The sequence below is a fragment of the Caretta caretta genome, chromosome 8 (genome assembly GCF_965140235.1).
Source record: "Caretta caretta isolate rCarCar2 chromosome 8, rCarCar1.hap1, whole genome shotgun sequence".
NCBI classification, from domain to species: Eukaryota; Metazoa; Chordata; order Testudines; family Cheloniidae; genus Caretta; species Caretta caretta.
In genome coordinates, this window is record NC_134213.1 from 678,328 (window position 1) to 703,521 (window position 25,194).

Below are 25,194 nucleotides of genomic sequence, written 5' to 3' on the forward strand. Positions count from 1 at the left end.
GGAGGCTCCTCTGCAAACCCCAGTTCTAGCTGTGGTTTGGTTTCCATAGTGACACTTCCTGCGGTAGCAAAAAGAGGTAGTGAGCAGCCCTGTGATCCTGGCAGTGAGCGTGCCGTGCCGCTCCTCCCGCCGGGGACGCCCGCAGCCTGCTGGCCTGCGCGGGGCCTGCCCGCCGAGCCCCATGCTCCCTGCCTGCACAGCCCCCCACTGAGGCATGCCTGGGAAGGCAAAGCACCTGGGTGTTCAAAGCAGCCACATGGTGAGTGCCCGGCCTGCTGGGGGCGCGTGGGCAGGAACGGAGTTCAGCTGCTCTGGAGGTGCGACCGAGCCACACCCAGCCTCTGTGGTCCTTGGCTCACCCTGGCCGGCAAGACTCCCCCAGGGACAAGGGGGGCTGCACCCCCCCCACCAGCGGATCTGCTCCTGGCTGGAGGCTGCCGGTCACTAGGAGGCCCCAGCCCCAGGGTTCTGCCCCCACCCTGGGCCACTCTGCTCCAGAGAGCGGGAACGGTGAGCAGGGACCCTGCCCCTTGGGGAGATGCTGTCTTGGGCTCCCCTGCCCCAAGGACGGCTCGGTGCAGCCCATCCTCCCTCCCCTACATTGCTCTGCCTGCCTTCAGAAGGCACTGAGCTATGGGCCCAGAGACAGTGAGGTCCTCAGCCTGCCCATGGGCGGCTGGGGTGGCTGCTGGGACCTGTGGGGTCTGTGACAGGTGTTGGCAGCCTTCCAGAGACACCAGCAGCTCAGAGCCACCCGCTCCGGGCAGAAGCAGCATTGTCAGTCTGAGCCGGGTCCCGACCAGCCTGTTGCACAATTCGGCATGCTGGGTAGGGACTAGGCCAGGAAGGCTGGGGCCATGGGGCTGCAGCCCCGGTGGGATTCCCTGGCAACACCGGGTGTGTGCAGAACCCAGGGCTGAAATAGTGGAGGGGTGGGAGGAGTCTGTGGGTTGGGATTGAGGGGCATTAGCACAGCTGGGGGGGCATGGAATAATAGGGGTGGGGGTGGCTGCAGGTTGCGATCATGGTGCACCAGCAGAGTCTGCGGTTGGGAGTCCGGGGCAGAGGGAGCAGGCGGGCAGGGCAGAGCTGGGGTGGGGAGTCTGGGGTGGGGATAGCAGGTGGGCAGGAGAGAGCTGGGTGGGGGGCGGGGGTAGCAGGCGGGTGGGGCAGAGTCTGGGGTGGGGGTAGCAGGCGTTTAGGGCAGAGCTGGGGTGGGGAGTCTGGGGCGGGGGTAGCAGGCAAGTGGGGCAGAGCTGGGTGGGGAGTCTGGGGTGGGGGTAGCAGGCGGGCACGGTAGAGCTGGGTGGGGAGTTGGGCGGGGGTAGCAGGTGGGTGGGGCAGAGCTGTGGTGGGGAGTCTGGGGTGGGGATAGCAGGTGGGCAGGAGAGAGCTGGGCTGGGGTAGCAGGCGGGCGGGGCAGATCTGGGGTGGGGAGTCTGGGGTGGGGGTAGCATGCGGGTGGGGCAGAGTCTGGGGTTGGGAGTCTGGGGCGGGGGTAGCAGGCGTTTAGGGCAGAGCTGGGGCGGGGAGTCTGGGGCGGGGGTAGCAGGCAAGTGGGGCAGAGCTGGGTGGGGAGTCTGGGCGGGGGTAGCAGGCGGGCGGGGTAGAGCTGGGTGGGGAGTCTGGGCGGGGGTAGCAGGTGGGTGGGGCAGAGCTGTGGTGGGAAGTCTGGGGCAGGGGTAGCAGGCGGGCAGGGCAGAGCTGGGGGTCCAATGTCTAACCGGTTTCAGAGTGGCAGCCGTCTTAGTCTGTATCAGCAAAAAGAACGAGGAGTCCTTGTGGCACCTTAGAGAGAAACAAATTTATTTGAGCATAAGCTTTCGTGGCCTAAAACTCACTTCATCGGATGCAGTGGAAAATACAGTGGGGAGATTTATATACATAGAGAACATGAAACAATGGGTGTTGCCATGCCAACTATAACGAGACTAATCAATTAAGGTGAGCTATCATCAGCAGGAGGAAAAAAAATAACCTTTTGTAGTGATAATCATAATGGCCCATTTCCAACAGTTGACCAGAAGGTGAGAGTAACAGTAGGGGAAAAATTATCAAGGGGAAGTAGTTGTACTTTGTGTAATGACCCAGTCTTTATTCAAGCCTAAGTTATTTGTATCCAGTTTGCAAATTAATTCCAATTCAGCAGTCTCTCGTTGGAGTCTGTTTCTGAAGTTTTTTTTGTTGTAATATTGCGACTTTTAGGTCTGTCATCGAGTCACCAAAGAGACTGAAGTGTTCTCCGACTGGTTTTTGAATGTTATAATTCTTGACGTCTGATTTGTGTCCATTCTTTTACGTAGTGACTGTCTGGTGTGGCCAATGTACATGGCAGAAGGGCATTGCTGGCACATATCACATTGGTAGATGTGCAGGTGAACAAGCCCCTGATGATGTGGCTGATGTGATTAGGTCCTATGATGGTGTCCCTAGAATAGATATGTGGACAGAGTTGGCAATGGCTTTGTTGCAAGGATAGGTTCCTGGGTTAGTGTTTTTGTTGTGTGGTGTGTGATTGCTGGTGAGTATTTGCTTCAGGTTGGGGGGCTGTCTGTAAGCAAGGACTGGCCTGTCTCCCAAGATCTGTGACCTAATCATAGGACCTAATCACCCCATCACAGGCAGCCCCCCATGCTGTGCAAAGCCCTTCTCCTCAGCACCCAGGAGGGGAGCAGTTCTCTGTTGCTGCTGGGACGTGAGCCCGGCTTTAAAAGGGGTGCCTGGCAGCCGTTTCCCCAGAGCTAGGAGCCCGGGGTGCCCAGGGGCTGGCAGGGCTGTGGCTGGGCCTGGCCTGCTGGGGGCGGCATCTCCAGACATTAGCTGGGAGAGAGCGTACAGCACTCCCCCTGGTCTGTGCCATGAGCCCCGTCTAGGAGCTCTTGGGGAGGGCGGGGTGTCTGCCCTAGCTGGCTGGCTGGGTGCTGCCCCATAGAAATGCCCACATTAAGGGGTTTGGGGTCTCCCCCAGCCCCAGAGCTGGGAGGTGGCCTGCAGTTGTTGGCCTGCTGGAGGCTGTGGCTTCCTCTCCCTTTTCCTGCCGTCCCTCCCCTTCCTGTGCCCCTGGAGGCTGCTACACTTCTCCCCCCCCCCCCCCCCAGCTGCAGCGTCACAGCTGATAGCATCAGCCCTTTCTCAATCACCTCACTGAGCTGAGCAAGGAGGGCAGGCCAGAGAGCGCCCAGCCTGCCAGCTGACTCCCGCCCCAGCCCTGCAGGATCCCAGCTCCATGGGAGCACTGAATGGCTCCTGCACAGACCAAGCACCCTGGCGGGGAGACACCTGGCAGCCGGTGTCCTTGCACTCTCCTTGGCTGACTCATCCCTCGCCCCAAGGGCTGCCTGGGCTGGCCTCCCTGCTCTCCATAGCTGCAGGGTGCAGGGCCTGGGATCCTGGCTGACCTCTCCTCTTCCTGTCCTTGCAGGGCCTGGCTGTGTCAGACGGAGGTGAGTCACACCCTGCCTGGGAGATGTGGGGGTGGCGTTAGGAGGAGCCGGAGAGTGGTAACCAGCTTGACTCAGTGCCCAGCCCCAGTGGGAGCCAGGAGCCCTTATGGCTGCTCAGCTGGATGGTACAGAGCCCCTGCCTGGCTCACCCACAGCTCCGGGGGCCATGGGGGGTGAGGTGGGACTCCCTGTGGGGGGCAGAGCTCCCTCCTATCCTTCCCCTCCTGCGTCACTCAGGAGATGGCTGGATGCACAGGCACTAGCCTGGCTGCCCCTCTGACAGTGCCCGGACCCCTGCCCAGTGCCTGCCTACCTCCCTCTGGACCCTGGGCTGCTGGCAAAGGCTGATGCCCCTCTCCTGACCAGGAGACTCGCCCGTACCTGAGCCCAAGGGCCCAGGCCCGCTGAACGTCATGCGCCCCTCTCCAAGCTGTCCCAGGCTCTCTGCAGCTGCCGTGCTCCTGCTCAGGTCATGTTTGGCAGAGTCTCTTGCCCTGTCTGCCAGCGTCCTGGTGGTTCTGACGTGTCAGACAGGTCCAGTGTGGCCCGTGGGCCCTAGATCTGGCGCCCCTGCTCTGGAGTGTCTGGCTTTAGGGCTCCCGGCCCTGCCCTGCCAGGACAGCGCCTCCCCATGCTGTCCCCTCCGGCTGGGCGGGGAGCAGGCCTGGCTCCAGGGAGTGGGGCAGGGCCTGACCTCTCTTTCTGCATCTCAGAGTTAAACAGCTCCGGGGCCCGTGGCAGTAGCCACAGTGTACACAGCCTGCCTGGTTCCCAGAACGCAGGCTGCGCTGCAGAGCTGCCCGTGGCTAGCTGGGCCGAATCCTTTGAGACGCTGCTGCAGGACCGGGTGGCCGTCACCTACTTCACTGTGAGTGCCAGGGTTTGTCAGACCCCGCCGGGCCCATCCCACCCCCCTCAGTTCCCCCCATTCTCCATCTGCTGGCTTGTGCAGGGACTCCAGACAGCGTGAGGCCGGGGGGCAGAGCCTGGGCTGGCACCCTGGGGGAGGGTTGGGCTGGCCCCCCCGGGCATGGGCTGGGATGGCCCCCCCGTAGGGTAGTGGCATGGGTGAGGCTGATACCACCGTGCTCCTCTCCTGCTCCCCAGGAGTTCCTGAAGAAGGAGTTCAGCGCTGAGAACGTTTACTTCTGGCAGGCGTGTGAGCGATTCCAGCAGATCCCAGCCAGGAACACACAGCAGGTACCAGGCCCAGGGGAGGGCTAGGGGCTTGGCCATGCCCCACTCCTGACACAAAGCATAGGCTGAGGCTCGGACCTGGGCTGCCCCCCGCAGGGAAGCACATGCCAGGGCATCCGAAGGGACTTGGGCATCAGTAGGAAGCTCAGTGGAGACCCTGAGGGGAGCTGCAGCCAATAGCTAATGGGTTGAGGGGATGGAGAACAGCACGGAGCTCCCTTGGCCATTGTGTGCTGCACCGATCACCCCTGCGGGCCGTGCAGAACTGATGGGCTCTAAGAGAAGGACAATGCCAATAATCAAGGGCTGGAGAGAGACAGAACAGATGGGGGTTGTTCCCTTAGCAAGATGAGGAAATGGGGTCATTGTCTAGAGATGGAACCTCGGGACCATTTGTCAGGTATACAAGAACAAGGGGAAATTCAAAACTGATCAAAGGTAATCCTCCCCCCACCCCCAAGTGTAAATAGCCAGTGGAACTCATTGCCACAGGTTGTCAGTGAGGCCAAGAACTAGTGAGAGCCTGAGAGGAGCTGGCCATGTGAATGGATAACAGGTATGCAGAGCTATAACAGTACAGATGGCATTTGGAAGGGCTAAAACCTCCTGCCTTGGGGCTTAGGCCAGTCTCTGACTGTTAGGGGTCAGGAGCAGGGGTCCTACACCTTCCTCTGAGCATCTGGTGCTGGGTGCAGCAGGGAAGGGCTGCTGGGCCCGCAGGACTGGCCCAGTCTGGCCGTTCCTGGGTGTGATGGGTTGGGTCACAGAAACCCCTTTGGGAACTGCCACCTAATGTGCTGGGACTACCTCTGAGCCCGTTTTCCCTGGCAGCTTGGGACTTCAGTGCCCTGCCTTGTTTGAGCCAGACACACTCACCTGCTACAAACACAGACCCAGGTCTGAACCACATCCACCACAAGCTTCAGGCTTAACTGAAGACAGCTTGAGAAGTGCTCCTGTCTCCAACACCCAGTTCCCAATGGGATCCAAACCCCAAATAAATCCATTTTGCTCTGTATAAAGCTTATACAGGGTAAACTCATAAATTGTTTGCCCTCTATAACACTGATAGAGAGACATGCACAGCTGTTTGCTCTCCCAGGAATTTATTACTTACATTACTTGCTCTGGGTTAATTAATAACTAAAAAGTTATTTTATTAAATATAAAGAGTAGGATTTAAGTGGTTCCAAGTAATAACAGACAGAACAAAGTGAATTACCAAGCAAAATAAAATAAAACACACAAGTCTAAGCCTACTACAGTAAGAAACTAAATGCAGGTAAATCTCACCCTCAAAGATGTTCCAATAAACTTCTTTGACAGACTAGACTTCCTCCAAGTCTGGGTTCAGCAATCACTCACACCCCTGCAGTTACTGTCCTTTGTTCCAGTTTATTTCAGGCATTTCTTTGGGGTAGAGAGGCTATCTCTTGTGCCAGCTGAAGACAAAATGCAGGGATTTCCAGGGGCTTATATAGCTCCTCTCGTGGGTGGAAACCCCTCTCCCGGTGTACAATTATAGCTACAAGATGGAGTTTTGAAGTCACATGGGCAAGTCACATGTCCATGCATGACTCAGTTCTCTACAGGCCAAGCCATTGCCCATATGTTAGCCTGAATGTTCCCAGGAAAGCTCAGGTGTGGATTGGCGTCTATCAAGGTCCATTGTTAGCCAAAGTTAGTAAACTTCCATTTACTTGAGTAACCCCTTCACACTATGTTGACCAAATCTGCCTTAGGTGCTTTCTACAGCAAACACTTTAAGTACAAGCGTAGAGCCAATGCTCGTAACTTCAGATATAAAAATGATACATGCATACGAATAGGATGAATACATTCAGTAGAACATAACCTTTCAAAGATATGTTACATGGCATATCTAGCATAAAACATATTCCAGTTATGTCATATTCTCACTCATAAGCATATTTCTAAAAAGCATTATGGCGTGCGATGTCACACTGGGTTTCCAAGGTTTTCAGTGCAAGGTGTTGCCAGCGCTTGGAGACTGGCTGGTGACCCTGCTCTGCGTGTGCTTCCATGCACGCTGGCAAGGGGGCTCGGCCTCCCCCGTGATAACTCTGTCTCCCCAGCTGGCCCAGGAGGCCCGGCGGATCTATGACGAGTTCCTGTCCAGCCACTCAGTCAGCCCTGTTAACATCGACCGGCAGGCCTGGATCGGGGAGGAAATGCTGGCCATGCCCACTCCTGACATGTTCCGAGTCCAACAGCTCCAGGTGAGCATTGCCCCTGCCCAGCTCCCCAGCCAGGTGAGAGGGGCCATGGAGCCATCCCCCAAGACTCAGGATGGACGAGTTGGGGACATATCCCCTCCCCCAACTCTCAGCTGGGAGTAGTGGGCAGTATTCCAGAGCTCCTGACTCTGGGACTTGTCCCTCTGCCTCTGAGAGTATGAGGGGGCCTAGGCCGTCCTGGGGCACTGGGCGGGGGGAGGGCGCTAACCAGATCTGTCTCCAGGGGTTGTGCTGGACGGGGGGAGGGGCTAACCAGGTCTGTGCCCAGGGGCCGTGCCAGGCTCTGGGTGGGAGAGGGGCTAGCCAGGTCTGTGCCCGGGGGCCATGCCAGGTGCTGGGCATGGGGAGGGGCTAGCCAGGTCTGTGCCCGGGGGCCGTGCCAGGTGCTGGGCAGGGGGAGGGGCTAACCAGGTCTGTCTCCGGGGGCTATGCCAGGCGCTGGATGGGAGGAGGGGCTAACCAGGTCTGTGCCCGGGGGCCGTGCCAGGTGCTGGGCAGGGGGAGGGGCTAACCAGGTCTGTGCCCGGGGGCCGTGCCAGGTGCTGGGCAGGGGGAGGGGCTAACCAGGTCTGTGCCCGGGGGCCGTGCCGGGCGTTGGATGGGAGGAGGGGCTAACCAGGTCTGTGCCCGGGGGCCGTGCCAGGTGCTGGATGGGAGATGGGGCTAATCAGGTCTGTCTCCGGGGGCTATGCCAGGTGCTGGGCAGGGGGAGGGGCTAACCAGGTCTGTGCCCGGGGGCCGTTACGGGCGCTGGACGGGCGGAGGGGCTAACCAGGTCTGTGCCCAGGGACCGTGCCGGGCGGGCGGAGGGGCTAACCAGGTCTGTGCCCGGGGGCCGTGCCGGGCGCTGGACGGGCGGAGGGGCTAACCAGGTCTGTGCCCAGGGACCGTGCCGGGCGGGGGGAGGGGCTAACCAGGTCTGTGCCCGGGGGCCATGCCAGGCGCTGGGCACGGGACAGGCATGGCACTAAGTGCATCCCTCTCCTGGTTCAGATCTTTAACCTGATGAAGTTTGACAGCTACGCACGCTTCGTGAAGTCCCTGCTGTACCAGGCGTGTGTGAGGGCCGAGAATGAGGGACAGCCGCTCCCGGACCTGCGGTCTCACTCCCGGAACAGCAGCCCCCCACCCGACCTTGGCAAGGTACCAGGTCCAGCTCCCCAGCCCAGCAGTGGGGCCCAGGGGTGGGGCTGCTGGAAGGACTGCAATTGTGGGCACCATGCAACCAAAATGGGCCAGATTTGAGTGGCAGTGTGACCCGGTGTCACGGAGTGTGGGTGAGTCCAGGGCCTGCACCCCTCTTCCTGGGATTCACTGTGACTCTCAGCCAGCCAGTAAAATGGAAGGTTTATTGAGCAATAGGAACACAGTCTAAAACAGAGCTTGTGGGTAGAACCAGGACCCCTCAGTCAAGTCCTTCTGGGGGGCAGGGAGCTTAGACCCCAGCCCTGGGGTTCCCTGCTTTCCACCACCCAGCACCAAACTGAAACCAAAACCCCCCCAGCAGGCTCCCTCCTGCAGTCTTTGTCCAGTTTCCGGGGCAGAGGTGTTACCTCCCCCTCCCCGTCCTGGCTCAGGTTACAGGCTCTCAGGTCTCCCATCCCCAGTGAAACTCCCCTGCCACATTCCCAGGTCAACACTCCCCGTTCCCTGATGTGTCACATCTCTCCCCCCTTCGAGACTGAACTGAGCGGGGTCACTCTGACCAGTGACCTGGGGAAGTTCAGGGCCCCCTCTCCAGGACATGGCCCTTCCCTTCACATGGACCACATCCATGTCATAATCCTGCAGGAGCAGGCTCCACCTCAGGAGTTTGGCGTTGGCTCCTTTCATCTGGTGCAGCCACGTCAGGGGAGAGTGGTCGGTGTACACGGTGAAGTGTTGCCCGAAGAGATAGGGCTCTAGTTTCTTGAGGGCCCACACAATGGCCAGGCACTCCTTCTCGATGGCCGCATAGTGTTGCTCCCGGGGTAGCAACTTCTTGCTCAGGTACACGATGGGGTGTCTCTCCCCCTTTTCATCCTCCTGCATTAACACCGCCTCCAGTCCCGTGTCTGAGGCATCGGTGAACACCATAAAGGGCTTGTCAAAGTCTGGGTTTGCCAGAACTGGGCCACTGACCAGAGCCTCCTTCAGCGCCCGGAAAGCCTCCTGGCACTGCTCGGTCCAGACCACCTTGTCTGGCTTCCCCTTCTTGCATAGCTCAGTGATGGGGGTGGCTATGGCGCTAAAGCGGGGCATAAATCTTCGGTAGTATCCTGCCATCCCAATAAAGGCTTGGACCTGCTTTTTGGTGTGGGGAGCGGGCCAGTCTCTGATCACCTCCACCTTGGCTGGTTCCGGCTTTAGGTGGCCGCTCCCCACCCGATGGCCCAGGTAAGATACTTCCGCCATCCCCACCTTGCACTTCTCCGCTTTTACAGTCAGCCCAGCCCCCTGGAGTCGGTCCAGCACTTGTCTAACTTGGGACACGTTGTCCTCCCAGGTCTGGCTAAAGACACAGATGTCATCAATATACGCCACGGCAAAACTCTCCATCCCCCTCAGGAGCTGGTCCACCAGGCGCTGGAAGGTGGCCAGCGCTCCCTTGAGGCCGAAAGGCAGGGTCAGAAACTTGTAGAGCCCCAGAGGGGTGATAAAGGCCGATTTCAGCTGGGCCTCTGCATCCAGCGGCACTTGCCAGTAGCCCTTTGTAAGGTCCATGGTGATAAGGTATCGAGCTCCTCCCAATTTGTTTAGGAGCTCGTCAGACCTGGGCATGGGGTAGGCATCAGATACAGTGATGGCACTGAGCTTCCGATAGTCCACACAGAACCGGACCGACCCATCCTTTTTGGGGACCAGCACCACCGGCGAGGCCCAAGGGCTGGCAGATGGCTGGATCACCCCCAAAGCCAGCATGTCCCTGACCTCTCTTTCCAGGTCCTGAGCAGTTTTCCCTGTGACTTGGAAGGGGGAGCATCTTATCGGCGGGTGTGACCCTGTCTGCACCCGGTGGACAGTCAGATTAGTGCGTCCAGGCTGGTTGGAAAACAGCTGTTGGCACGGATGCAGCACCCCCCTGACCTCAGCTTGCTGGGCAGGGGTTAGCTGATCTGAGAGGGGAATTGTTTCCAGGGGGGAATCAGCTCTGGTCCCAGGGAATAGATCTACTAAAGGGTCATCTCTGTGCTCTGCCCAATGTCCACACATGGCCAAAACCACGTTCCCCCTGGTGTAATATGGCTTCATCATATTCACATGATACACCCGGCGGTGGTGCGCCCGGTTCGACAGCTCCACCACATCGTTTACCTCATTTAGCTGCTGGACATCCTTGAAAGGGCCTTCCCAGGCGGCCTGTAGTTTGTTCTTTCTCACGGGGATGAGAACCATCACCAGATCCCCGGTGGCGTAGGCACGGGCCCGTGCCATGCAGTCACACCAGACCTGCTTCTTCTGGGCTCTGGCCAGATTCTCCCTGGCCAGGCCCATGAGTTCAGTCTCTCTCGGAAGATCAGGACATACTCCACCACTGACTCTCCATTGGGAGTGGCCTTCCCCTCCCATTCGTCTCTCATCAGGTCCAGGGGGCCCCTTACCCTCCTTCCATATAACAGTTTGAAAGGTGAAAATCTGGTAGACTCCTGGGGCACCTCCCTGTACGCGAACAGCAGGTGAGGCAAGTATTTGTCCCAGTCCTGCGGGTGCTGGTTCATAAAGGTTTTCAGCATCATCTTTAGCGTCCCATTGAACCTCTCCACCAGCCCATTGGACTGGGGGTGATAAGCTGAGGCCCAGTCGTGCCGGACCCCACATTTCTCCCACAAGCACCGGAGCAGGGCCGACATGAAGTTGGAGCCTTGGTCTGTCAAGACTTCCTTGGGGAACCCCACTCGGCTGAAAATGGTCAGGAGCGCATCGGCCACGGTGTCTGCTTCAATGGAAGCTAAGGGCACTGCCTCGGGGTAGCGGGTGGCAAAATTTACCACCACCAGAATGTATTTCTTCCCCGACCGGGTCGTCTTGCTGAGAGGCCCCACGATGTCCATGGCCACCTTTGGAAAGGCTCCTCTATGATGGGCAAAGGTCTCAAAGCCGCTTTCCCCTTGTCCCGGGCCTTCCCCACCCTCTGACAGGGGTCACAGGATCGGCAATACTGCCGGACCGTGGTAAAGACCCCGGGCCAGTAACAGTTCTGTAGCAACCTCTGCCGGGTGCGCCGGATTCCCTGGTGCCCTGCGAGGGGGATGTCATGGGCCAGGGACAGGAGCTTGCGACGATACTTCTGGGGGACCACCAGCTGCCTCCGGATCCCACAGGACTCTACTTCCCTTGTGGGAGCCCATTCTCGGTACAGGAACCCCTTCTCCCACAGGAACCTCTCCTGGCAACGTCTCCTCATGGTCCGTACCACACTGAGGTCGGCCAGGTCCCTGAGCTTCCGCAAGGAGGGATCTTTCCTCAACTCGGCCTGGAACTCAGCGGCTGGGGAAGGGATGGGGACCGGCTCCCTCTCACTGACCAGGTCTGAGGCCTCCGCCTCTCTGAGCCGTGCCCCTCGGCGCTCCCTCCCCACCAGGGAAGGGTCCTGCGCCTCCGGTGCGGTACCCTCCCCGAGGTCAGGGAGCAGTGCCCCTTGCTGGCTCTGGCTACGGGTCACAACCAGGGCAGTCTGGGGGTTGCTTGGCCAGTCCTCTAGGTCCCCCGCATCAAAACCTCAGTGGGGAAATGGTGGTGCACCCCCACATCCTTGGGGTCCGCCTTGGCCCCCCATTTCAGGTGTACCCTTGCCACGGGCACCTGTCAGGGTCAGGTAGGTGTTGGGCACCACCCAATCTGGGGCCACCACCTCGGGCCGGGCCAGCGTCACCTCCGCGCCCGTATCCCAGTATCCATCGACCTTCCTCCCATCCACCTCCAGGGGAACAAGGCACTCTCTCCGGAGGGAGAGCCCCGCACCCACCCTGTAAACCGAGAACCCTGAGTCCAGAGCATCCAGCCCTCTGGAGGAGCTGGCCTGGGGTATTCTTCCCTCCTGAGCAGGTGGTAAGCTGGCAGCCCCCCTTGCCTGGGCCATCTGCCCCTCGTCCAGCTGGGTCCCTACCCAGTTAACCCTGGGTAGGTTGGGTCTGCTCAGTCTGTCCCTGAGCCTGGGGCACTGGGTCCGTACGTGGCCTCTCTGGCCACAGTGATAGCAGCTCAGGTCATGTTGGTCCCCTCGAGCGGGTCGGATGGTCCTGACGCTAGGTGTTCCCCTTGGGAGGGGGTTCTCCATATTTCCCCGCTGGGAGGTCCCATGGTGACTCTCTTTTTGCATCGTGGGGGGCCTGTTCCTTTGGGACTCCTCCCTGCTACCCCCTGACCGACTGTTCACAAACTCATCGGCCAGCTGCCCTGCGTGCTGGGGGTTCTCTAGCTTTTTGTCCACCAACCACAGCCTCAGGTCGGAAGGGCACTGTTCATACAGTTGCTCCAGTACGATTAGGTCAAGCAGGTCCTCTTTAGCTTGGGCCCCAGCCGTCCACTTGTGGGCATATCCCTGCATCCGGTTGACCAGTTGTAGGTATGTGACCTCAGGTGTTTTACGCTGACTCAGGAACCTTTTCCGGTACATCTCAGGGGGTCAGCGCAAACTCACGGAGCAGGGCCTTTTTGAACAGTTCGTAGTTCCTTGCCTCCGCCCCTGTCATTCGACTGTACGCCTCCACGGCTTTGGGGTCCAGTAAGGGGGTGAGAAACTGGAGCCTGTCTGCAGGGTCAACCCTGTGCATCTTGCAGGCATTCTCAAAGGCTGTCAGGAAGCTATCTATGTCCTCCCCCTCCTTACGCTGGGCCAGGAAGCACTTATCAAAGCTCCTTGCAGTCTTGGGTTCCCCTCCCTCACTGCAGCCGGGGCCCCACTGCTCCTCAGCCTGGCCAGCTCCAGCTCATGCTGTCTCTGCTTCTCTTCATGCTGCCTCTGTTTCTTCTTCTCCTCCTGCTCATGCTTATGTTGCTTCTCCTCATGCTGACGTTGTTTTTCATGATCCTCCAGCTCCCTCATTTTCATCTCCCTCTCCCATTCCAGCCGCATCCGCTCCAGGGATGGGGAGCTCCACTGGGAGGATCCCCTGCTGGCTGCCGGGGTCAGGGTGTCCTCAGTATTCGCTGGGCTTCCCCCTACCCCTCCCCTAGGCATAGGTAGGAAGGGTCTCGGGATGTCCTTGGCAGCAGTCTGACCCCTCCCAGCCCGGTCAGGCCCCAGGGCCCACGCTGCGTCCGCCGGGCGGCTTCCCTCAGGGACAGGGATCGGGTCATCCAAGCGATCCCTCTCCTCCAAGTGGGCAATCAGCTGTTTCTTGGTGGACCTCCCAATGCGCAGCCCCCTCTGCCTGCACAGCTCCACCAGGTCACTCTTAAGGCGTTTAGCGTACAGCTCCCTGCTGGCCACTCGCAGGCCTGTGCAACTTTCCACGGTTTCCAGGAAGAATCCCTAGTGTGCCAGTCCTTCTTGAGGTCACCACCTCTTTGCCAGGGTCGAGCTGCAGACTCCTCCGCCCCTGGGACCGCTCGCTGCAATCCCCCGGGGGACCCTGTTACTGCAAAAGTTCTTCTCTCTGGTCACATACTCCCAGGGGTTAACCACCCCCTGAAACCGTCTCTCTCTAAATCTTCAGCACACCTGGTCCCTGTCAATCCCCCTTCGTTTTACTGTTCCCCAGTCACTTACTGCAGGAAGTGCCGTTCACAGGGTGCAGTACATCCCACCGCTGCCACCAGTTGTCATGGAGTGTGGGGGAGTCCGGGGCCTGCACCCCTCTTCCTGGGATTCACTGTGACTCTCAGCCAGCCAGTAAAATGGAAGGTTTATTGAGCAATAGGAACACAGTCTAAAACAGAGCTTGTGGGTACAACCAGGACCCCTCAGTCAAGTCCTTCTGGGGGGCAGGGAGCTTAGACCCCAGCCCTGGGGTTCCCTGCGTTCCTCCACCCAGCACCAAACTGAAACCAAAACCCCCCAGCAGGCTCTCTCCTGCAGCCTTTGTCCAGTTTCCCGGGCAGAGGTGTTACCTCCCCTGCCCTGTCCTGGCTCAGGTTACAGGCTCTCAGGTCTCCCATCCCCAGTGAAACTCCCCTGCCACATTCCCAGGTCAACTCTCCCCCCTCCCTGCTGCGTCACACCTGGCACCTGGGGTCGTGACACCTGGCTGCTCCTCCAGCATGCCAGCAGGGAAGGGCTCCCCCATTCATCACCCAGCTCTGCTCAGGAGCCAAGGGGGGCTCAAAAGTGGGGAGGCAATGGGGGTTCCCTTTCTCGGGGGGGCAGCCCCAGAAGCTCCCTGAGCTAAGATCTGCCTCTCTTGTCCCCTAGAAGGTGAAGCTGAAGCCGGGGAAGTCCCTGCCGCTAGGGGTGGAAGTGGCCGGCAGCTGTGCTGGCAGGAGCCCGCAGAGGTCCTTCAGGAGAGGGGAGCGGAGAGAGCCCTCGTGGACAGGTAAACCCCATGCTGGGCCCCACCTGGCTGCCATCTCAGTAGCCCCTCAGGCCTGTGGCTGTCCCTTCCCAAAGGGCCCTGGAGCTGGCCTCTTGTCCTGATGTCCGTCCGTCTGTCTGTCTGTCCTAGAGGTGGGAGACGGCAATGGGGGCTTGTCCCTGTGGCGCGAGTCCCAGGGCTCCTTGAATTCCTCTGCGAGCCTGGACCTGGGCTTCCTCTCATCATCCTGCAGCAGCAGCAGCATGGCCAGCAGCTCCCAGGCGGAGGTAAGTGCCCTGCCGCGGGACCTGCTGCGTAGCCACGCCGCCCACCGGGCTGACGCCGCCTCTTCCCCTGCAGAGCCACAGGAAGAGCCTGGGAGGCGCAGAGCCCGACCCGCAGGCCAGGCCCAGCAAGTACTGCTGTGTGTACCTGCCGGATGGCACGGCCTCGCTGGCCTCGGTGCGGGCTGGTGTCTCCATCCGCGACATGCTGGCAGGCCTCTGTGAGAAGCGCGGCTTTAGCCTCCCTGACATCAAGGTCTACCTGGTTGGCAACGAACAGGTAGGGACAGTCCTGGGGTGGGGAGGAGAGAGCTGCGCAGGCCAGGGACGGCCTGGGGGCTGCATCAGGAGCAGGCCCTGGAGCTGCCTCGCCCGAGGGACCCCAGGTCCCCGCACTGACAGGCGCTGCCCACCTGAGGCACCTCTCTGCAGACCGGAATTCCATGAGGCAGGGCTTTGGGGGGCGGTGCCAGGGCCGTGGGAGGGTCTGTGTCTCAGGTGGAGCCGTGTTCCTGATTCTGACGTGTCTCCTCTTGGCGTGGTTCTTCCCAGAAGGCGCTGGTGCTGGACCAGGACAGCGTGGTTCTGATGGACCAGGAGGTGAAGCTGGAGAACAGAATCAGCTTCGAGTGAGTAGCAGCTGCTGGAGAGACAGATGCTGCTGCACCCTGTGAACATGGGGCCAGCACCTGCAGCACTGGCTCTGCATATCACTGCCTCTCCAAACCTTCCCCGTGCTCCACGCCCCGGCTCCCCATGGCACCAGCACCATGGCCATGGGACTGAGGCAGCGGCTCTGGTGCTAAGTGCGAGGAGCTCACTGGGGTGGCAACCCTCCCCGACTCTGGGGTGGGCCCTCAGAAGAGCAGATGGGAGCATGGCTCTGTCCCGCCCCCGCACACGCTGGCCTGGGCGCCGCAGGTGCTGGCAGGGCTCATCCTGACTGGCAGCGAAGGCGGCTTCACCCCAGGATGAACATGCCTGGAGCGGGCATCTGGCAGCCTGGGCTCACCAGTGCCCAGTGCAGCTCCACCAGGCTCACTCTGCCCTGCCCCACCCTGCTCGGCTCTGCCCTGCCCAGCCCCACCTCCTCAGCTCCTGCCTGCCCCACCCCGCCTTGCCAGGCTCAGCCCTGCCCCATCATTCCAGATGCTGTCTCACCCCACCAGGTCTTGCCACATCCTGCCATGCATGGCCCATGTGTTTCCTTCATCTCTGTCTTCCTAGGCTGGAAATTTCCCCCCTCAGTAAAACTGTGCGAATCACCGCAAAGTCGAACAAGTGCCTACTGGAGGCGCTGCAGCCCGTGCTGAGGAAGTATGGTGTGGACGTGGAGCGGGCACTGCTGCGGCGGGTGAGAGCTGGCCCGCAGCCTGGGCAGGGGGCTGCCTTCCCCCGCACTGGTGGAGTCCTAGGAACCTGCAGAAGGGGGCTGCTGTCTTTCAGTGCTGGGCATAAGCACCCACCTGGGGCTGCAGGGGTAGATCTTAGGGAGTCCTTTGCCCCCATGCAGAACTCAGCCCTGCTCAGGTAGGAGAGGCCAGACTGTGCCTTGTCCTGCAGGCAGTGCCCCACCCATGGAGCCTGGGGCTGGCTACATGACTTTCCCCAGAGGCTGCCTGCCTGCCCTCCTGTGGGCAGAGCTCCTACCCCAGGGGACCACACCTCCAGCCATTGTGTGGCCTGTGCCCTCACTGCCCCTCACACCATGGCCAGAGCCTGCTCTTGCTCCCCACTATGCGCCATCCCATGCAACCCTCCCCGACTCTGTTCTGCTGCAGCAGGGGGAGCCGGGAGCCCTGGACCTCAAGAAGCTGGTCAGCACCGTGGCTGCGCAGAAGCTCATCCTGGAAGCTGCAACAGGTATGGCCTGCAGGGCAGAGCAGCCAGGCTGGAGCACCCCCGTGGTCCCACCGCCTATCCAGGCCAGCACTAAGTCTGTGTCCAGCCCAGGGCCCTGTGGGCCCCGCACAGCACTGTGTGGGCCTGGGCAGTCGGGTATCTTCCTCCTCCCCAGTCAGCCCCAGCTTCTGCACCAGTGGGGTGCCATGTGCCTTGGCTATTGGCCGCCGTGAAATCCCACAGCAGTGAGTTCCACAGTTATCGTGGTGCTGCGTTCTTCCCTGGGGGGCCCGGGCTCCTGCAATGGCAGGTGGTCTGCTCCTGCCCTGTCCCGCGGGCAGAAGGCTCTGGGCCTGACTCGCTGCGGTGCTTGTGTTGCAGAAGTGAAAGTGACGGGTGCCAGTGACGCTGCCGTGGCCACTTCCCCCCTTCGGTGCAAGGTGAGTCCTGAGCACCAAGAGGGGCCCAGGCAGGGGGGCTGAGGGGGTGCCCCAGCAAAGGAGGGCAGCACTAGATTAGGCCCAGGCTGTCGCTGAGGCTGGGCTGGGCTGGGAGTCCCTGGGAGTGCAGCTCTCTGGCTCACTTGGGCGGTGAGCCCCGTGGCTGGAGCAGGGTACAGTTCTGGGCCAGGCTGGCTTTGGGGCATCTCTGTGCCATGAAGGGGAGGCAGGTCTCCCTGCCGGGCTGGGCTGGGGTTGCCAGCTCACTCTTCCTGCTCCTCACATGCTCTGTCCCCCACTCCCAGGAGGGCGCCCCCACAGACACAGAGGTGGAAGCAGACATGCTGTCAGAGGTGCCGCCATCCTTCACCAGGTCCAGGCCAGCAGCCCCGAGGGGCGTGAACCGGTGCACGTATGACCTGGAAGGTGGGCAGCCCTGGCATCTGGCACGCTCTTAAACCAGCACCATGTGCAGGGGGCAGGGACACAGGGGGCATATCTGGGGTGCTGGGGGCAGAGGGCGTCTGTGGTATGTTCAGTGTCAGAAGGAAACGTGGGAGGTGGGGAAGTGCAGGGGCAAATGGGGACTGGGAGGGGGAGTCTGAGTGCAGGATGGGGGCTCTGGGGTGGGGGAGGGGAGTCTGAGCGTGGGATGGGGACTCTGGGCAGGGGAGGGGAGTTTGAGGCAGGATGGGGGCTCTGGGGCACGGGAGGGGTCTGGGAGTGTTCTGGGGAAGTCTGGCTCTGCCCAATGACTTCACTCTCCCCTCCTTCCCCCAGGACTGGTGGAGCTGCTGAACCGTGCCCAGAGCTGCAGGGCCAACGACCAGCGTGGGCTGCTCTCTAAAGAGGTCCTGGTCCTGCCCGACTTCCTGCAGCTGCCGGGGCAGGATGCTGGCCCCAGCAAGAGCTCTGAGCGGCAGCATGGCCCCTGCGATGCCAACCCCACCCGAAAGGGGGCGGGTGCCCCCTGCCCCCTGGATCCTGCACTGGTGCAGCCACCTGTCCATTCTGAACTGCACTGAGCCCCATGCTGCACTTTCTTCAGAGCTAGCGCTGAATTGGGGTCAGTCCCAGTGCCCTGGCCAAATCCTGCCTCCCTAAACTGCTCTGGCGGTTTCAGGAAACTACAGTATTCTCCACTTCCTGTCCTAAACTGTTGTGTAGTGTTGCTGTGAGTTGTTAAACAGCTGCCACGTTCCACGCTAGAGGTGGCTGCATCTCAGTGGCAAGTGAAGTGAGCCTGTATATAGTTTGAATGTCAGTTGTTTGTAAAGCACTTTGGGATGTAAGATATGCCTGATTAACAACCTGCGTGGCCCAGCGCCTCTGTGCTTCTGTCACCAGTCCTTGCCACGGGGACAACAGGGGATGGGAGCCTGCAGCCCCCAGATCAGTGCTCCCTATGTCTGCACAGAGGGGGCCATGGAGAGTTGGCAGCTGCCTGGGGGAGGAGGCTCCCTGGGATAACCTGCCAGTGGGGAGGGGGATGGTGGCGCGTCAGGACGAGGAGGATGGGGAGGCACTTTGGCGTGGTGTCGAGGGCAGGAGTGGCTCCCTAGGGTGGCCCTTCAATGCGTCTCACTGGGGTCTCGGCCAGACACCTGCCCCTGTTTAGCTCCAGAAGTGCGGGCAAGCAAACCCCAAACCCTCAGCTGCTACAGGGCTGCAGCAGGGCCTGGCTGTTCCCAGCAAGTGACAGCCCCTGCACTAGCTCCAGGGTACAGGAGTCCCCAGTGCCCAGGCCGGCTGGACAGGCTGCATCTCCTGGGAGCCAGACCCCATGCCCATTGGGGGGTAGCTGTGGGGCTGCGAGGGGAGCCCAGAGCCCTCCAGGCCACATCAGCTTGCCGGCTGTGGTGCTGCTTTGCATGCCAAGGGCAGCTGCGGAGGTGGCTGCTCCGCATTGGCTGCCCTCGTCTGCATGTGACAGCACCTCATCGGGCTGCGTGTGAATGGGGAGTAGGAGAGGCAACCAGCTGCCTGCAGCCTGCTGCACAGCCCAGGGATTACGGACCAGGCCGGTAGACAGGGGTGGGGGCATGACTGGCCATGCAGAGGGGCAAGGGGCAGCAGAGACCATGGCAGGTGATACTGCAAAGAGCTGGGCTGTAGGGGGTTTCACGAGAGGGCACACTCCCCTCATCAGTGCATCTCCAGTGACCCATTGCTGCGCCAGGGGGTGCTGCGGGGCAGGGTCTGTCCCAGGGCCCCAGGTCAGCACTAGGGGGCGCTGTGCCGCAGGGAGCGGGGCGAGGTCTGTCCCAGGGCCCCAGGTCAGCACTAGGGGGCGCTGTGCCGCAGGGAGCGGGGCGAGGTCTGTCCCAGGGCCCCAGGGCGGCACTAGGGGGCGCTGTGCCGCAGGGAGCGGGGCGAGGTCTGTCCCAGGGCCCCAGGGCAGCACTAGGGGGTGCTGTGCCACAGGGAGCGGGGCGAAGTCTGTCCCAGGGCCCCAGGGCAGCACTAGGGGGCGCTGTGCCGCAGGGAGCGGGGCGAGGTCTGTCCCAGGGCCCCAGGGCAGCACTAGGGGGCGCTGTGCCACAGGGAGCGGGGCGAGGTCTGTCCCAGGGCAGCACTAGGGGGCGCTGTGCCGCAGGGAGCGGGGCGAGGTCTGTCCCAATGCCCCAGGTCAGCACTAGGGGGCGCTGTGCCGCAGGGAGCGGGGCGAAGTCTGTCCCAGGGCCCCAGGTCAGCACTAGGGGGCGCTGTGCCGCAGGGAGCGGGGCGAGGTCTGTCCCAGGGCCCCAGGGCGGCACTAGGGGGCGCTGTGCCGCAGGGAGCGGGGCGAGGTCTGTCCCAGGACCCCAGGGCAGCACTAGGGGGCGCTGTGCCGCAGGGAGCGGGGCGAGGTCTGTCCCAATGCCCCAGGGCAGCACTAGGGGGCGCTGTGCCACAGGGAGCGGGGCGAGGTCTGTCCCAGGGCCCCAGGGCAGCGCTAGGGGGCGCTGTGCTGCAGGGAGCGGGGCGAGGTCTGTCCCAATGCCCCAGGGCAGCACTAGGGGGCGCTGTGCCGCAGGGAGCGGGGCGAGGTCTGTCCCAATGCCCCAGGGCAGCACTAGGGGGCGCTGTGCTGCAGGGAGCGGGGCGAGGTCTGTCCCAGGGCCCCAGGGCAGCACTAGGGGGCGCTGTGCCGCAGGGAGCGGGGCGAGGTCTGTCCCAGGGCCCCAGGGCAGCACTAGGGGGCGCTGTGCTGCAGAGAGCAGGGCGAGGTCTGTCCCAGGGCCCCAGGGCGGCGCTAGGGGGCGCTGTGCCGCAGGGAGCGGGGCGAGGTCTGTCCGAGGGCCCCAGGGCGGTGATAAGGGGCGCTGTGCCGCAGGGAGCGGGGCGAGGTCTGTCCCAGGGCCCCAGGGCAGCACTAGGGGGCGCTGTGCCGCAGGGAGCGGGGCGAGGTCTGTCCCAGGGCGGCGCTAGGGGGCGCTGTGGTGCCTGGCCAGGGGTGGTGAAGGAGTTTGCAGGAGGTAGGTGCTTATTCTACTGTCCCTTCTCCCTGTAGCTTTCTACTTCACTTCCAGCGTAAGTGGCTGAGCACATTCCCATGTGCTGACCAGTAGCCGCTGTGTTTCAGCCCAGAGGCAGCTGCAGCCGCAGCCTCATCCCTGGGGCAGGGGCTTCATACTGACCCTTTGCTCTGCCCCAGAGAAGCAGGAGAGAGAGTCTGGGGTGGATGCTTTAGTCACTGACCGACGGTGCTGCTCTTTGCTGAGCCCCCCAGCCAATGTGCCCCACCCCGCACAGCGGGCACCGGGCGGCAGGGAGCTTTTGAGAGGCTGGCTATGCGGGCCGGTGGGGTGTGCAGGCAGGTGGGGATCGAGCTGCCCTGCCAGCCTGGAGCAGCTGTGGAACAGGCACCCAGCAGGGGGTGAGTGCGTCGGGAGGACGTCATGGCTCGGACATGGGCGAGGAACCTGTTTTCTCACTGAGCTGTGCCCTGGTCCCAAGGCTGCCTCCCCCTCGCTCTGTGCAAGGGCAGGACCCGCCTACTCTGGGCAGGTCCTGGGGCAGCTCAGTTCTCCCCATGGAGCTGGCGGCGGGGGCATTAGTTCGGGGTGATGCTGCTGCCAATCTGGATAGTGATATTCCTGGGATCCTGGGGGGCATCCGATCCACCCACCTCCCCAGGGCACTTGTGGGGCAGGTCTGCGAGCCAGTGAGGGTAGCATAGCAGTGCCCCAGGGAGCCTGTACCCTAGTGCCAAAGGCTGGGTAAATGGGGGAGGGAGGGATTAACATCCTGGGAATCCCACTAGCTGTGCAGGCTGCAGGGGGCCTGGTGGGGTTTGGTTCCCCCACGGTGGGGTCTGGGTTCGCCCTGTCCTGTTGTGCCCCCAAGGAGTAGATGCCATCAGACCTGCTGGCCCTGCCCAGGTACCAGGCAGAGTTACCCTGGCGAGTTCTCCTTATCCCCATGGAGATGGCCTCCAAGGTACCACGCGGCAGCTGTTCCTGGGCCAGGCTCACCCGCAGCGAACAGCCCTGGCTGGAAGCCAGTGGACATGGGGGCCGGATAGGACCAAGGAAGCGGGCAAGGGATGCTGCATGGTTACTTCCGGCTACACTGCCAGGTGGGTGGAGCGGGGGGCAGGGCTGGCTGGGCGTTCCTGGCCCCCCCAAGGCTGATCAGAAACAGCCCCTCCCCGCCCTGTGGTCCGAGCAGCTCTGCCCGGCCCCACGGCTGGGCTCCCTTGGAGCTGCTGGCCTCCAGGCCAGGTGCATTCACTGGAACCCTTCAGCGGCTGGGCTGTCTGCTGCTGGGATTGTGGTGGTGCCTGGATACAGGGAAGCAGGCCCTGCCCTGGCAGCATTGCCCTGCAGTCAGACACGTGAGCCGGTTATCATCTCGCTGTCACAGGGCCGGAGCTCAGCCCAGACACTGCTAGGTCGCGCAAGCTATGGTGGAGCTGAGAACTGAACTGGGTCCCTGAGCCCCACCCGGTCCCTGGCCCACAAGGCCAGACGGGCAGACAGCTGTGAGCAGGGAGAGCCGGCAGTTGCTGGCAGTCCCATGACAAGCTTTCTCCTGCAGGACCGCAGGCCAGTGCCTTCTGCTGCGCCAGAGTGAGCCCTCAGTGCAGCTGGGGAGCAGAGAGCCATGGAGCCCGGCATAAAGGTACCACAGGCTGGGGGGCCTGCAGCCGGGCAGAGGTGCTGAGCCTGTCACTGCAGCACCCGTCAGGCCCTGGACCCAGGCTGGGCTTTCGCGGTGGAAGGAGAAGGGGGTTCTGGCATCAGTGCAGCCAAGCTGCAGCATGGGGGGTGTGCCTGTTAGGACCCCCGTCCAGGGTGCTACCTGATGTGTTGGGGTCCCACTGCGTCCGCCCGTTCCACCAGCCTGGCTTCCCTCCCCCTGTCCTTGCTGTGCCAGGCCCTCCAGCCTTCCCTAGCGCACACACAGGTAAGGCCTCAGCCAGCTGCAGACGCAGACTGAAATCAACTCTGTGGGAAGAGTCAGCCCAGGGATATATCCAGCACTCATGTGCACATCTCCTCTGGGGTGTAAACCCAAAATAATATTGTCTTGCGCTGTTCAGAGAGATTTGCACAATGCAAGCTCATAAAAATCTCCCCCTCCCTCAAGGTGGAGAGATGCACAGCTTTTTGCCTCCCCAGGGGTGAATTGCACAAACTGGGTTTTGAAAAGAACAAGAAATAAGTTTATTAACTACAGAAGGTAAATTTTAAGTGGATATAAGGGATAGCAAACAGAACAAAGCACACAAACTAAGCTTCATACACTACAGAAACAGGTCACACATCGTAATTTCTCACCCTAAACGTTGTTTAGAAAGGTTGTAGACTTTTTGCAGCTCAGAGTTCCAGTTATGTCTCTTTACAGGCTAGACCCTGGTCTCAGCCTGGACTCAGCCCTTGCCTTCCCGTAGCTTAGTTCCTTGGTTTCTGCAAGTGCTTTCAACCATCTCCCTTCTTGGATGGGGAGGTAAATGGAGAGTGCTGAATGCCTTGCTTCCCAGCTTTAAAGATAATTTACATAAGGCGGGAAGCCTTTCTTTCCAGTAAAAAGAAAAGGAGGACTTGTAGCACCTTAGAGACTAACCAATTTATTTGAGCATGAGCTTTCGTGAGCTACAGCTCACTTCATTGGATGCATACCGTGGAAACTGCAGCAGACTTTATATACACACAGAGAAGTCTGCTGCAGTTTCCACGGTATACATCTGATGAAGTGAGCTGTAGCTCACGAAAGCTCATGCTCAAATAAATTGGTTAGTCTCTAAGGGTATGTCTACACTACGGAATAAGGTCGAATTTATAGAAGTCGGTTTTTTAGAAATCGGTTTTATAAATTCGAGTGTGTGTGTCCCCACAGTAAATGCTCTAAGTGCATTAAGTGCATTAACTCGGCGGAGCGCTTCCACAGTACCGAGGCAAGCGTCGACTTCCGGAGCGTTGCACTGTGGGTAGCTATCCCACAGTTCCCGCAGTCTCCGCTGCCCATTGGAATTCTGGGTTGAGATCCCAATGCCTGATGGGGCTAAAACATTGTCGCGGGTGGTTCTGGGTACATATCGTCAGCCTCCCGTTCCCTCCCTCCCCCCGTGAAAGCAAGGGCAGACAATCATTTCGCGCCTTTTTTCCTGAGTTACCTGTGCAGACGCCATACCATGGCAAGCATGGAGCCCGCTCAGGTAACCGTCACCCTATGTCTCCTGGGTGCTGGCAGACGCGGTACGGCTTTGCTGCACAGTAGCAGCAACCCCTTGCCTTCTGGCAGCAGACGGTGCAATACGACTGGTAGTCGTCCTCATCGTGTCCGAGGTGCTCCTGGCCGCGTCGGCTGGGAGCGCCTGGGCAGACATGGGCGCAGGGACTAAATTTGGAGTGACTTGACCAGGTCATTCTCTTTAGTCCTGCAGTCAGTCCTATTGAACCGTCTTATGGTGAGCAGGCAGGCGATACGGACTGCTAGCAGTCGTACTGTACCATCTTCTGCCAGGCAGGCAAGAGATGAGGATTGCTAGCAGTCGTATTGCACCATCTTCTGCCAGGCAGGCAAGAGATGGGGATGGCTAGCAGGCGTACTGTACCATCTTCTGCCAAGCAGCCATGAGATGTGGATGGCATGCAGTCCTTCTGCACCGTCTGCTGCCAGCCAAAGATGTAAAAGATAGATGGAGTGGGTCAAAACAAGAAATAGACCAGATTTGTTTTGTACTCATTTGCCTCCTCCCCTGTCTAGGGGACTCATTCCTCTAGGTCACACTGCAGTCACTCACAGAGAAGGTGCAGCGAGGTAAATCTAGCCATGTATCAATCAGAGGCCAGGCTAACCTCCTTGTTCCAATAACAACGATAACTTAGGTGCACCATTTCTTATTGGAACCCTCCGTGCAGTCCTGCCTGAAATACTCCTTGATGTACAGGCACCCCCTTTGTTGATTTTAGCTCCCTGAAGCCAACCCTGTAAGCCGTGTCGTCAGTCGCCCCTCCCTCCGTCAGAGCAACGGCAGACAATCGTTCCGCGCCTTTTTTCTGTGCGGACGCCATACCACGGCAAGCATGGAGCCCGCTCAGCTCACTTTGGCAATTAGGAGCACATTAACCACCACACGCATTATTCAGCAGTATATGCAGCACCAGAACCTGGCAACGCGATACCGGGCGAGGAGGCGACGTCAGCGCGGTCCCGTGAGTGATCAGGACATGGACACAGATTTCTCTGAAAGCATGGGCCCTGCCAATGCATGCATCATGGTGCTAATGGGGCAGGTTCATGCTGTGGAACGCCGATTCTGGGCTCGGGAAACAAGCACAGACTGGTGGGACCGCATAGTGTTGCAGGTCTGGGACGATTCCCAGTGGCTACGAAACTTTCGCATGCGTAAGGGCACTTTCATGGAACTTTGTGACTTGCTTTCCCCTGTCCTGAAGCGCATGAATACCAAGATGAGAGCAGCCCTCACAGTTGAGAAGCGAGTGGCGATAGCCCTGTGGAAGCTTGCAACGCCAGACAGCTACCGGTCAGTTGGGAATCAATTTGGAGTGGGCAAATCTACTGTGGGGGCTGCTGTGATGCAAGTAGCCCACGCAATCAAAGATCTGCTGATATCAAGGGTAGTGACCCTGGGAAATGTGCAGGTCATAGTGGATGGCTTTGCTGCAATGGGATTCCCTAACTGTGGTGGGGCTATAGATGGAACCCATATCCCTATCTTGGCACCGGAGCACCAAGCCGCCGAGTACATAAACCGCAAGGGGTACTTTTCAATAGTGCTGCAAGCTCTGGTGGATCACAAGGGACGTTTCACCAACATCAACGTGGGATGGCCGGGAAAGGTGCAT

General features: G+C 60.5%; 1 protein-coding gene across 1 annotated transcript; it reads left to right on the forward strand.

The window, feature by feature from the left end:
- The first annotated feature begins 67 nt into the window (after positions 1-67).
- RGS14 (regulator of G protein signaling 14) lies at positions 68-18,223 on the forward strand. Its single transcript, XM_048860934.2, has 15 exons — positions 68-259; positions 3,422-3,443; positions 4,157-4,311; positions 4,551-4,643; positions 6,737-6,880; positions 7,892-8,041; positions 14,232-14,352; positions 14,482-14,618; positions 14,692-14,895; positions 15,168-15,244; positions 15,843-15,969; positions 16,397-16,478; positions 16,839-16,897; positions 17,203-17,323; positions 17,678-18,223. Exons 1-15 carry the CDS (start codon positions 215-217, stop codon positions 17,920-17,922), a joined length of 1,782 nt encoding a protein of 593 aa, XP_048716891.1. The 5' UTR covers positions 68-214; the 3' UTR covers positions 17,923-18,223.
- The last annotated feature ends 6,971 nt before the right edge of the window (positions 18,224-25,194 follow it).